Here is a 13,274-nt window from a genome sequence, read left to right as displayed (position 1 = left end):
GCAGTGTAATCTTCTGTGGCCGCCGAGCAGATTAAAGAGATTAATTGTGAAGTAAGCAGATTCCAGATTCGCTGTCAGTCTGGACCGCAGCTGTCAGTTCGGGGCAGCGCGACCCCAAAATAATCCCAATCTAGTACATGGACAGCGCCGGCCGCTGCGCTCCTTCTCCCAGATGAGCATTGGCTTCACTAGTACCTGGTGTGATACATTTTACCTGCACTGATACATTGTAACAAAGGCCAGATGTTCAGCTTGTGTATTGTACTACATTGTAGCAAACCCTTTCCTGTCTGCATCTCAGCCTCTAAATATAAAGGTTTCCATTCACAGCAAACCAACACATTGAAAAGAGAGGAGTCGAAATGCAAATTCTTTTAGAAAGTTGCTGAACTTTTTATTGTGCCGGGATTGTGGCATTTCCAGCAATTCAACTTCTCGTCAGTTTTTGCTGTCAATCACGAGGGGTTAAGTGCCTGCGGCATCGCTGAAGAAATGCAGTCAAAATGCAGCGCTGGCGCTGGTTAGTATGGTGCATTGTGTGCGAGCGTCAGGGCTGGGGGTCTGCAGTGTTCATACAGTGACATGTAAAAGTTTGTGCACCCCTGGTCAAAATTCCTGTTATTGTGAACAGTGAAGCAAGTTGAAGATGAAATGATCTAAAAGGCCTAAAGTTACAGATGACGCATCTCCTTTGTATTTTAGGCAAAAAAAAAAATTATATTTTCATCTTTTTACATTTTAAAAATGACAAAAAGGAAGATGGGCCGATGCAAAAGTTTGTGTGCTCAGATAACTTTGACCAAGGTGTCAGACCTTAATTATCCTGTTAGGGTTATGGCTTGTTCACTATCATCATTAGGAAAGGCCGGTGATGCAAATTTCCAGCTTTATAAAAACCTCCTCTAACCTTCTGCCCAAACAAGCAGCCGTGGGGTCTTCTAAGCAGCTGCCGAGCTCTGACAATGGTGGAGGCCACAAAGCAGGAGAAGCTAGAAGGAGAGAGCAAAGGGTTTCCAAGTTGCCCTTTCCTCAGTTTGAAATTTAATAAAGAAATGGCAGTTACTAGGAACAGTGGAGGTCAAGATAAGGTCTGGAAGACCAAGCAACATTTCAGTGAGAGATGCTCGTAGGATTGCTAGAGAGGCAAATCAGGACCCCCGCTTGACTGCAAAAGACCTTCAGAAAGATTTAGCAGACTCTGGAGTTGTGGTACGTTGTTCTACTGTTCAGAGACACCTGCACAAATATGGCCTTCATGGAAGAGTCATCAGAAGAAAACGTCTCCTGCGTCATCACCATAAAATTCAGCATCAGAAGTGCAAAAGAACAGCTAAACAAGCGTGATGTATTGTGGAAACAAGTCCTGTGGACCGATGAGGTAAAATAGAAGTCTCTGACCACAATGATCAAAGTTATGTGTGGAGAACAAAGGGCACAAGATTTCAGGAACAGAACAGCTCGCCAACCATTAAGCATGGGGGTGGATCAATCGTGTTTTGGGGTTGTGTTGCAGCCAATGGCACGGGGAACATTTCGCAGGTAGAGGGAAGAATGGATTCAATGAAATTTCAACCAATTCTTGATGCAAACATAACACCATCTGTAAAAAAGCTGAAGCTGAAAAGAGGATGATCCTACAAATGGATAATGATCCTAAACCCAGGTCACTATCAACAATAGACGACCTCTAAAGGCACAAGCTGAAGGTTTCACAATGGCCCTCACAGTCCCCTGATCTGAACATCATTGAAAATCTGTGGCTAGACCTCAAAATAGCAGAGGATGCAAGACGCCCCAGGAATCTCACAGCTCTGGAGGAATTCTCCAAGGAAGAATGGAGGAAAATCCCTCAAACAAGAACTGAAAGACTCTTGTCCGGCTACAAAAAGCGTTTACAAGCTGTGATACCTGCAAAAGGGGGCGCTACTGGGTACTAACCATGCAGGGTGCACAAACTTTTGCATTGGCCCATTTTCCTTTTTTGCAATTTTTAAAATGTAAAAGATGAAAATATAATTATTTTTTTTGCCTAAAATACAAAGGAGATGCGTCATCTGTAACTTTAGGCCTTTTAGATAATTTCATCTTCAATTTGCTTCACTGTTCACAATAACAGGAATTTTGACCAGGGGTGCACAAACTTTTACATGCCACTGTTTAAGTGCCCCCAGCTGCAGGTGTATGGGGAGGGTGCGCTGCTCCTCGGTCCTGGATACAGATGGTGTATTGGACATTATCGGGGTCCTCGGAGCTGTGCAGATCTCCAGGCCGCGCACGCTGCTGCTGATCGCCGCAGACACTGGCGGCTTCGGTTTCCATTCCGTTGATACTTTTTTCTTGGGGTTCGTTGACTGTTAGACCTCAGCGGGATGTAGACAAGGACCAGAACCCCTACATTTAAGGCGTCTGTCAGCCAGCCTGCACCCCGCTGTGTGCGGACAGGGGGCGGCATGTGCACGCAGGTCTCTGGTCACATTGCAGTGCTCTTCCATGGGGGGCACCAGACAGATTTGCCCATTTGTATCTCGACTGCTGCGAATTCTCTATTCCCCAAACTCCGTTTCGAGCCTCTTCCTCCGCATTCACACGCCTCGTTGTGCTGGGACTTGTCCTACTGCCCTGAGATGATGTCCCGGCAGCAGGTGACGAGATGGAGAGACGAGCCCTAGATCTGATGTGGAATGTGACCTTTCATCTCGGAAGGGAGGGGTTGTAGTCCTGAGGAAGCAGACGCTGAGCTGACGGCAGAAACCTCCAAGACTTCCTATAAGGAAGAAAAGACCTAAACCCCCCAGAGAAGGGCAATTACCAAAGGGCAAGTATATCGGTGCGTGTGACCGGTGTGCGGAGCGTGCGGTGTGCGGGCAGCGATGGGCTTCACTTCCTCGTCAGTCGCCATGTTGCCTGGTCAGATTACAGGAGCCGTGACTGCGAGATCTGCCGGCAGCCAGCATAAGACTTCTGTCTAACCCCGAAGTAACTATTACGTAATAAGTTCTTTATTGAACTTCTGCTCTTTTTATACCAAAGCCGCTCTTCTGTTTCGCATCTTTCGGTCGTGTCTGCACGGCGTCTCGCTCTTGTTCCGCATCTTTCGGTCTTGTCTGCACGGTGTCGTGCTCTTGTTCTGCATCTTTCGGTCGTGTCTGCACGGCGTCGCGCTCTTGTTCTGCATCATTCGGTCGTGTCTGCACGGCGTCTCGCTCTTGTTCCGCATCTTTCGGTCGTGTCTGCACGGTGTCGTGCTCTTGTTCCGCATCTTTTGGTCGTGTCTGCACGGTGTCGCGCTCTTGTTCTGCATCTTTCGGTCGTGTCTGCACGGCGTCGCGCTCTTGTTCCGCATCTTTCGGTCGTGTCTGCACGGCGTCTCGCTCTTTTTCTGCATCTTTCGGTCGTGTCTGCACGGCGTCGCGCTCTTGTTCCGCATCTTTTGGTCGTGCTCTTGTTCCGCATCTTTCGGTCGTGTCTGCACGGCGTCGTGCTCTTGTTCTGCATCATTCGATCGTGTCTGCACGGTGTCGCGCTCTTGTTCCGCATCTTTCGGTCGTGTCTGCATGGCGTCGCGCTCTTGTTCCGCATCTTTCGGTCGTGTCTGCACGGCGTCGCGCTCTTGTTCCGCATCTTTCGGTCGTGTCTGCACGGCGTCGCGCTCTTGTTCCGCATCTTTCGGTAGTGTCTGCACGGCGTCGCGCTCTTGTTCCGCATCTTTCGGTAGTGTCTGCACGGCGTCGCGCTCTTGTTCCGCATCTTTCGGTCTTGTCTGCACGGCGTCGCGCTCTTGTTCCGCATCTTTCGGTCTTGTCTGCACGGCGTCGCGCTCTTGTTCCGCATCTTTCGGTCTTGTCTGCACGGCGTCGCGCTCTTGTTCCGCATCTTTCGGTCGTGTCTGCACGGCGTCGCGCTCTTGTTCCGCATCTTTCGGTCGTGTCTGCACGGCGTCGCGCTCTTGTTCTGCATCTTTTGATTGTGTCTGCACGGCGTCGCGCTCTTGTTCTGCATCTTTCGGTCGTGTCTGCACGGCGTCGTGCACTTGTTCCGCATCTTTCGGTCGTGTCTGCACGGCGTCGTGCTCTTTTTCTGCATCTTTCGGTCGTGTCTGCACGGCGTCTCGCTCTTGTTCTGCATCTATCGGTCGTGTCTGCACGGCGTCTCGCTCTTTTTCTGCATCTTTCGGTCGTGTCTGCACGGCGTCGCGCTCTTGTTCTGCATCTTTCGGTCGAGTCTGCACGGCGTCGCGCTCTTGTTCTGCATCTTTCGGTCGTGTCTGCACGGCGTCGCGCTCTTGTTCTGCATCTCTCGGTCGTGTCTGCACGGCGTCTCGCTCTTTTTCTGCATCTTTCGGTCGTGTCTGCACGCTGTCGCGCTCTTGTTCTGCATCTTTCGGTCGTGTCTGCACGACGTTGCAGAACAAGAGCGCAACGCCGTGCAGACACGACCGAGAGATGCAGAACAAGAGCGCATCTTTCGGTCGTGTCTGCACGGCGTCGCGCTCTTGTTCTACATCTTTCGGTCGTGTCTGCACGGCGTCTCGCTCTTTTTCTGCATCTTTCGGTCGTGTCTGCACGGCGTTGTGCTCTTGCTCTGCATCTTTCGGTCTTGTCTGCACGGCGTCGTGCTCTTGCTCTGCATCTTTCGGTCGTGTCTGCACGTCGTCGCGCTCTTGTTCTGCATCTTTCGGTCGTGTCTGCACGGTGTCGCGCTCTTGTTCCTCATCTTTCGGTCGTGTCTGCACGGTGTCGCGCTCTTGTTCTGCATCTTTCGGTAGTGTCTGCACGGTGTCGCGCTCTTGTTCCGCATCTTTCGGTCGTGTCGGCACAGCGTCGCGCTCTTGTTCTGCATCTTTCGGTCGTGCCTGCACGGCGCTGCGCTCTTGTTCCGCATCTTTCTGTCTTGTCTGCACGGTGTCGCGCTCTTGTTCCACATCTTTCGGTCGTGTCTGCACGGCGTCGCGCTCTTGTTCTGCATCTTTCGGTCGTGTCTGCACGCTGTCGCGCTCTTGCTCTGCATCTTTCGGTCGTGTCTGCACGGCGTCTCGCTCTTGTTCCGCATCTTTCGGTCGTGTCTGCACGCTGTCGCGCTCTTGTTCCGCATCTTTCGGTCGTGTCTGCACGCTGTCGCGCTCTTGTTCTGCATCTTTCGGTCGTGTCTGCACGCTGTCGCGCTCTTTTTCTGCATCTTTCGGTCGTGTCTGCACGCTGTCGCGCTCTTTTTCTGCATCTTTCGGTCGTGTCTGCACGGCGTCGCGCTCTTTTTCTGCATCTTTCGGTCGTGTCTGCACGCTGTCGCGCTCTTGTTCTGCATCTTTCGGTCGTGTCTGCACGGCGTCGCGCTCTTGTTCTACATCTTTCGGTCGTGTCTGCACGGCGTCTCGCTCTTTTTCTGCATCTTTCGGTCGTGTCTGCACGGCGTTGTGCTCTTGCTCTGCATCTTTCGGTCTTGTCTGCACGGAGTCGTGCTCTTGCTCTGCATAGAATCATAGAATCATAGAATGGTAGAGTTGGAAGGGACCTCCTGGGTCATCTGGTCCAACCCCCTGCTCAAAGCAGGATTCACTAGATCATCTCAGACAGATGTCTGTCCAGCCTCTGTTTGAAGACGTCCATTGAAGGGGAACTCACCACCTCTCGTGGCAGCCTGTTCCACTCATTAATCACCCTAACTGTCAAAAAGTTTTTTCTAATATCTAATCTGTGTCTCCTCCCATTTAGTTTCATCCCATTGCTTCTAGTCTTTCCTTGTGCAAATGAGAATAAAGATGATCCTTCTACAATGTGACAGCCCTTGACATATTTGTAGACAGCTATTAAGTCTCCTCTCAGTCTTCTTTTTTGCAAGCTAAACATTCCCAAATCCTGCAACCGTTCCTCATAGGACATGGTTTGCAGACCAGTCACCATTCTGGTCGCTCTTCTCTGAACTTGCTCCAGTTTGTCGATGTCTTTTTTAAAATGTGGTGCCCAAAACTGTACACAGTATTCCAGATGAGGTCTGACCAAAGAGGAGTAAAGACCGATAATGACTTCACGTGATCTAGACTGTATGCTTCTGTTAATACATCCCAGAATTGTATTTGCCTTTTTTGCTGCTGCATCACACTGTTGACTCATGTTCAGTCTATGATCTATTAGTATACCTAAGTCTTTTTCACATGTACTGTTGCTTAGCTCTATTCCTCCCATTCTGTAGATGCTTTTTTCATTTTTATTGCCCAGATGTAGTACTTTGCATTTTTCCCTGTTATAAACCATTCTGTTGGTTGCTGCCCACTGCTCCAGTTTGTTTAGATGCTTTTGAATCCTCTCTCTCTCTTCTCTAGTATTAGCTATCCCTCCTAGCTTTGTGTCATCAGCAAATTTAATCAGTTTACCCTCAATTCCGTCATCTAGATCATTGATAAAGATGTTGAACAATACAGGTCCCAGGACGGAGCCCTGTGGTACCCCACTTGAGACATTCATCCAGCTGGATGTGAAGCCATTTACAACCACCCTTTGAGTCCGATCACTAAGCCAGTTATGAATCCACCTAACAGTTGCCTGGTCCATTGCATACTTGGTCATTTTTTCAATAAGGATGATGTGAGATACTTTGTCAAATGCTTTGCTGAAGTCAAGATATACTATATCTACAGCATTTCCCTGATCCACCCAGTCAGTGATTCTGTCATAGAAGGAAATTAAGTTAGTCTGACATGACTTGTTAGTTACAAACCCATGCTGACTCTGGTTAATCACTTCATTCTTATCCATGTACTTACATACATGTTGTTTAATAATTTGTTCAAAGATCTTTCCTGGTATAGAAGTCAGACTCACCGGCCTATAGTTCCCTGGGTCCACCTTCTTCCCCTTTTTGAAGATAGGAACAACATTTGCTCTTCTCCAGTCTTCTGGGACTTCTCCTGTTCTCCAAGAATTTTCAAAGATTATGGAGAGTGGTTCTAAAATTTCTTCTACAATCTCCTTCAGTACTCTGGGGTGTAATTCATCTGGACCTGGAGACTTGAACTCATTTATGTTAGCTAAATATTCCCTCACAATCTTTCTGTTTACTGATAACTTGGATTCCTCTATTCCTTTAAAAGGACAGTGAAGATCAGTTGATGTTACATTTTCTTTCTGAGAGAAAACAGATGCAAAATAGGAATTAAAAAGTTCGGCCTTCTCAACATCCTCTCTTACCATTTCTCCATTTTCATCCTGTAAAAATCCTATAGCATCTTTGACTTTTCTTTTACTTTTGACATACCCCCAAAATCCTTTTTTATTGCTTTTGACATCTCTTGCAAGCCTTAATTCATTGTCAGCTTTAGCTAACCTGATACGTGCCCTGCAGGATCTGCAGACTGCATTATAATCTTCTTTAGATATGCCTCCCTCTTTCCATTTAATAAACATTTCTTTCTTTCTTTTTAGCATGTGTTTAAGTTCTGTGTTCATCCATCCTGGTTTCCTTAAATGCTTCCCATTCTTCCTACTTTTCGGGATTGTTAACGATTGTGCTTTGAGAATCTCATTTTTAAAAATTTCCCATCCTACCTGGACATTTTTGTCCTTAAGGACATCCAGCCATTGGATCCCTCCTATTCTCTTTCTGAGTCTCTTAAAATCTGCCTTTCTAAAATCTAACCTTGAAGTTTGAGTCTTCACATGTCTTCCTCCTCTAGTTATCCAAAATTCTATAATAGCATGATCGCTGCCTCCTAGGGTCCCAGCCACCTTTACCTCCTCAACCATTTCCTCCCTGTTTATAAGAATTAGATCCAAAGTAGCAGATCCCCTTGTTTTCTCCCCTACCTTTTGGAAGATAAAGTTGTCAGCAAGAGAGGATAAGAATTTGCTTGACCTGTTAGTTTTACTTGAGAGAGATTCCCAACAAATGTCTGGATAATGTCTGCATCTTTCGGTCGTGTCTGCACGTCGTCGCGCTCTTGTTCTGCATCTTTCGGTCGTGTCTGCACGGTGTCGCGCTCTTGTTCTTCATCTTTCGGTCGTGTCTGCACGGCGCTGCGCTCTTGTTCCTCATCTTTCGGTCGTGTCTGCACGGTGTCGCGCTCTTGTTCTGCATCTTTCGGTAGTGTCTGCACGGTGTCGCGCTCTTGTTCCGCATCTTTCGGTCGTGTCGGCACAGCGTCGCGCTCTTGTTCTGCATCTTTCGGTCGTGCCTGCACGGCGCTGCGCTCTTGTTCCGCATCTTTCTGTCTTGTCTGCACGGTGTCGCGCTCTTGTTCCGCATCTTTCGGTCGTGTCTGCACGGCGTCGCGCTCTTGTTCTGCATCTTTCGGCCGTGTCTGCACGCTGTCGCGCTCTTGCTCTGCATCTTTCGGTCGTGTCTGCACGGCGTCTCGCTCTTGTTCCGCATCTTTCGGTCGTGTCTGCACGCTGTCGCGCTCTTGTTCCGCATCTTTCGGTCGTGTCTGCACGCTGTCGCGCTCTTTTTCTGCATCTTTCGGTCGTGTCTGCACGCTGTCGCGCTCTTTTTCTGCATCTTTCGGTCGTGTCTGCACGGCGTCGCGCTCTTGTTCTGCATCTTTCGGTCGTGTCTGCACGGCGTCGCGCTCTTGTTCTGCATCTTTCGGTCGTGTCTGCACGGCGTCGCGCTCTTGTTCCTCATCTTTCGGTCGTGTCTGCACGGTGTCGCGCTCTTGTTCCGCATCTTTCGGTCGTGTCTGCACGGCGTCGCGCTCTTGTTCCGCATCTTTCGGTCGTGTCTGCACGGCGTCGCGCTCTTGTTCCGCATCTTTCGGTCGTGTCTGCACGGCGTCGCGCTCTTGTTCCGCATCTTTCGGTCGTGTCTGCACGCTGTCGCGCTCTTGTTCCGCATCTTTCGGTCATGTCTGCACGCTGTCGCGCTCTTTTTCTGCATCTTTCGGTCGTGTCTGCACGCTGTCGCGCTCTTTTTCTGCATCTTTCGGTCGTGTCTGCACGGCGTCGCGCTCTTGTTCTGCATCTTTCGGTCGTGTCTGCACGGCGTCGCGCTCTTGTTCCGCATCTTTCGGTCGTGTCTGCACGGCGTCGCGCTCTTGTTCCGCATCTTTCGGTCGTGTCTGCACGGCGTCGCGCTCTTGTTCCGCATCTTTCGGTCGTGTCTGCACGCTGTCGCGCTCTTGCTCTGCATCTTTCGGTCGTGTCTGTATAGCACTTCATCTGTAATGTCGCTCTTGATAGATATAAGTTTCCAATAGTCGGAAATGTTACAGAAAATGTCAGCAAGAAATCGTACATCTTTTCCTCATACTGAGGAAAGTTTCCACGCAGAAAGTGCTGCCGAGTCTCAGATTCGCGGCTCGCTCTGTTGTGGACGTGCTGCAGAATCATCAGTGCAGGTTTCACCATCGGTTTATAGGGACTCGAGCCGTCGCTGTGGATTTGGCGCAGATATTGCAGAACGTCGGCTGATAAGCCATTTCTTTTCTTTTTCCTTGCAGCCGAGGCACGGTGCATTCTGAAGATTTCCTGTAATGTCGACGTCCATCGTGCATTTCGGGGACTCACCGGATCTTAATTAATACCTTGGTGACCGTTCATTCTGCAGATCACCATGCTGGAGCCGGGTCTCAGCTCAGACCAGGACGAGCCACACACTTTACGTTCTGATCTACTGAACAATGGGATCCTGCTGCCGGAATCGCCAGATCCGTCTTGTGCATCTTATTCATTGCAGATCAGTAGATCACACAGTGCAGAACTCGTAACGGGGGAGCACAAGAGCCAATGCAAGACGACCAGTGGCCTGAAGAGTGGCCTCTCACCCTGCGGCTCCAGCCCTTCAGATGCATCTGATCGTTCATGTGCCACAAATCCGACAGCAGCCGCATCGAGCGAGCTCGGGGAGACTGAGAGCGCAGCGAAGGAGCGGGAAGGTGAAGGCGAAGCACATGCAGAAGAAATCAGAGACTCCCTCTGCCAACCTGTAGTATGCCATGCCTGCAGCAGTCAGATGGGCACTATGTCTCCAGGACCTCCTGGCATCTCTGCTTCTGATTTACCCACGTCTGCCGCCGGTTTGCCCCCGTCTGCCGCCGGTTTGCCCCCATCTGTCTCTGATTTACCCCCATCTGCTGTTTGTTTACCCCCTTCTGCCGCCGGTTTGCCCCCGTCTGCCGCCGGTTTGCTCCCATCTTTCTCTGATTTACCCCCATCTGCCGCCGGTTTACCCCCGTCTGCCGCTGGTTTTCTCCCATCTGTCTCTGATTTACCCCCCTCTGCCCCCGGTTTACCCCCCTCTGTCTCTTATTTACCCTCTTCGGTAAAGTTTTTCAGCTTTGTCATACTTCACGTCCCCGAGGATGAGGAGGAAGCTCAGAGGGTGTGCACAGTTCTGCATGACCTCAAGATTGGGAACGGCACAACGTTTTGTGAAGGTTTTGAGATTGCAGGACGAAGTCCTCTCCGGTGCCTGGAAGACGCGGTGAAGAACTCTGCCTATATCGTTCTTCTGCTCACAGACAAATTTCTGTCCAAGTGGGGCGAGTTCCAGGCCAATGTCGTCCTTATGAACTCCATCCAAGACCAAAATAAGTGCGGCACTGTCATTCCTCTTATTCCAAGATTTAACCCTACAATAAGGCCCATGCCGTTAGCTCTGAGCACATTAACGCGCCTCGAGGAGAGGTCTCCGCTCTTTGACACCAGAGTGAAGAAAACATTCAAAGAAAATGTGATCAAAACTCAGCGAGAAGAATGGCAAATAGAACAGGCGAAACGATTGTCCGAAAAACAGCTAGAAGATGCTGCACGCCTGTCCCAGGCTCTGGGGGAGATACAGCGTAACGAGGAGGAGCTGCACGCCGTCAACGCTCGTCTCTGTCAACAGTTATTGCTGCAGCCAAACTTAATATTACCAGGACAAGGATCCACCATTGAGATCCACGATTCGAGAAATATCCAGATAGGAAACCAAAACAGCATGAATATGCAGCACCCAGCATAGGTGCCCCCGAGAGAAGAGACCGAGGATAGCTGTGCCCCCGAGAGAAGAGACCGAGGATAGCAGTGCCCCGAGAGAAGAGAGACCGAGGATAGCAGTGCCCCGAGAAAAGAGACCGAGGATAGCAGTGCCCCCGAAAGAAGAGACAGAGGAGAGCAGTGCCCCCGAAAGAAGAGACAGAGGATAGCAGTGCCCCCGAGAGAAGAGACCGAGGATAGCAGTGCCCCCGAAAGAAGAGACAGAGGAGAGCAGTGCCCCCGAAAGAAGAGACAGAGGATAGCAGTGCCCCCGAGAGAAGAGACCGAGGATAGCTGTGCCCCCGAGAGAAGAGACCGAGGATAGCAGTGCCCCGAGAGAAGAGAGACCGAGGATAGCAGTGCCCCGAGAAAAGAGACCGAGGATAGCAGTGCCCCGAGAGAAGAGACAGAGGAGAGCAGTGCCCCCGAAAGAAGAGACAGAGGAGAGCAGTGCCCCGAGAGAAGAGACAGAGGAGAGCAGTGCCCCCGAAAGAAGAGACAGAGGAGAGCAGTGCCCCCGAGAAAAGAGACAGGATAGCTGTGCTCCCGAGAGAAGAGACCGAGGATAGCTGTGCCCCCGAGAAAAGAGACCGAGGATAGCTGTGCCCCCGAGAAAAGAGACCGAGGATAGCTGTGCCCCCGAGAGAAGAGACCGAGGATAGCTGTGCCCCCGAGAAAAGAGACCGAGGATAGCTGTGCCCCCGAGAAAAGAGACCGAGGATAGCTGTGCCCCCGAGAAAAGAGACCGAGGATAGCTGTGCCCCCGAGAAAAGAGACCGAGGATAGCTGTGCCCCCGAGAAAAGAGACCGAGGATAGCTGTGCCCCCGAGAAAAGAGACCGAGGATAGCTGTGCCCCCGAGAAAAGAGACCGAGGATAGCTGTGCCCCCCGAGAAAAGAGACAGGATAGCAGTGCCCCCGAAAGAAGAGACAGAGGAGAGCAGTGCCCCCGAAAGAAGAGACAGAGGAGAGCAGTGCCCCCGAAAGAAGAGACAGAGGAGAGCAGTGCCCCCGAGAAAAGAGACAGGATAGCTGTGCTCCCGAGAGAAGAGACCGAGGATAGCTGTGCCCCCGAGAAAAGAGACCGAGGATAGCTGTGCCCCCGAGAAAAGAGACCGAGGATAGCTGTGCCCCCGAGAGAAGAGACCGAGGATAGCTGTGCCCCCGAGAGAAGAGACCGAGGATAGCTGTGCCCCCGAGAGAAGAGACCGAGGATAGCTGTGCCCCCGAGAGAAGAGACCGAGGATAGCTGTGCCCCCGAGGGAAGAGATCGAGGATAGCTGTGCCCCCGAGGGAAGAGACCGAGGATAGCTGTGCCCCCGATGGAAGAGACATGGGATAGCTGTGCCCCCGAGGGAAGAGACATGGGATAGCTGTGCCCCCGAGAGAAGAGACATGGGATAGGTGTGCCCCCGAGGGAAGAGACATGGGATAGGTGTGCCCCCGAGGGAAGAGACAGAGGATAGCTGTGCCCCCGAGAGAAGAGACAGAGGATAGCTGTGCCCCCGAGGGAAGAGACAGAGGATAGCTGTGCCCCCGAGGGAAGAGACATGGGATAGCTGTGCCCCCGAGGGAAGAGACATGGGATAGCTGTGCCCCCGAGAGAAGAGACATGGGATAGCTGTGTCCCCGAGAGAAGAGACATGGGATAGCTGTGCCCCCGAGAGAAGAGACATGGGATAGCTGTGCCCCCGAGAGAAGAGACATGGGATAGCTGTGTCCCCGAGAGAAGAGACATGGGATAGCTGTGCCCCCGAGAGAAGAGACATGGGATAGCTGTGCCCCCGAGAGAAGAGACATGGGATAGCTGTGCCCCCGAGAGAAGAGACATGGGATAGGTGTGCCCCCGAGGGAAGAGACAGGGGATAGCTGTGCCCCCGAGGGAAGAGACAGGATAGCTGTGCCCCCGAGAGAAGAGACATGGGATAGGTGTGCCCCCGAGAGAAGAGACATGGGATAGGTGTGCCCCTGATGGATGAGAGCTGTTCGAGGCTAAATTGCTAAATCTAAGTATTAGAAGATTATTCATATAAGAAAAACAAAAAATCAATAAACTTTTGTTCGTTCCAGCTGCTGCGCTGTCAGTGGGGTCACAGTGCCGTTATTGGGGGCATTATTGGTGGAGGAAATATTAAAAAGGTTGTATAAGACGTGAAAAACATGGCTACTTTCTTCCAAACACAGCAGCACTATGGTCCATGGGCTGTGCCTGGTGTTGGCTTCCTTACTTTGGACCCTGTACCAGGTCGACCTCTCTGGCACGTGCATCCTTGGTGGAGCAGTATCTGGTGTGGGCACCTGGTGGCGCCGTTGTCTCACTGTTGTCCCC

At 51.0% G+C, this 13,274-nt stretch overlaps 1 protein-coding gene across 3 annotated transcripts; it reads left to right on the top strand.

The window, feature by feature from the left end:
* The first annotated feature begins 2,660 nt into the window (after window positions 1-2,660).
* Window positions 2,661-12,723, top strand: LOC141157631 (uncharacterized). Of its 3 annotated transcripts, none has more exons than XM_073645134.1 (2): window positions 2,661-2,815; window positions 9,428-12,723. In XM_073645134.1, exon 2 carries the CDS (start codon window positions 9,541-9,543, stop codon window positions 10,930-10,932), a length of 1,392 nt encoding a protein of 463 aa, XP_073501235.1. In that variant the 5' UTR covers window positions 2,661-2,815; window positions 9,428-9,540; the 3' UTR covers window positions 10,933-12,723. The 3 variants fall into 3 exon arrangements, with proteins under 3 accessions (XP_073501235.1, XP_073501234.1, XP_073501236.1); XM_073645133.1 differs by having other exon boundaries at window positions 2,675-2,827; XM_073645135.1 differs by lacking the exon at window positions 2,661-2,815 and adding an exon at window positions 2,859-2,976.
* The last annotated feature ends 551 nt before the right edge of the window (window positions 12,724-13,274 follow it).

This window comes from Phyllobates terribilis, unplaced genomic scaffold (genome assembly GCF_046119375.1).
Source record: "Phyllobates terribilis strain yellow unplaced genomic scaffold, ASM4611937v1 Scaffold_8__6_contigs__length_399053987, whole genome shotgun sequence".
In the NCBI taxonomy this organism is placed as follows: domain Eukaryota; kingdom Metazoa; phylum Chordata; class Amphibia; order Anura; family Dendrobatidae; genus Phyllobates; species Phyllobates terribilis.
This window is presented reverse-complemented; position numbering and strand designations above follow the sequence as displayed.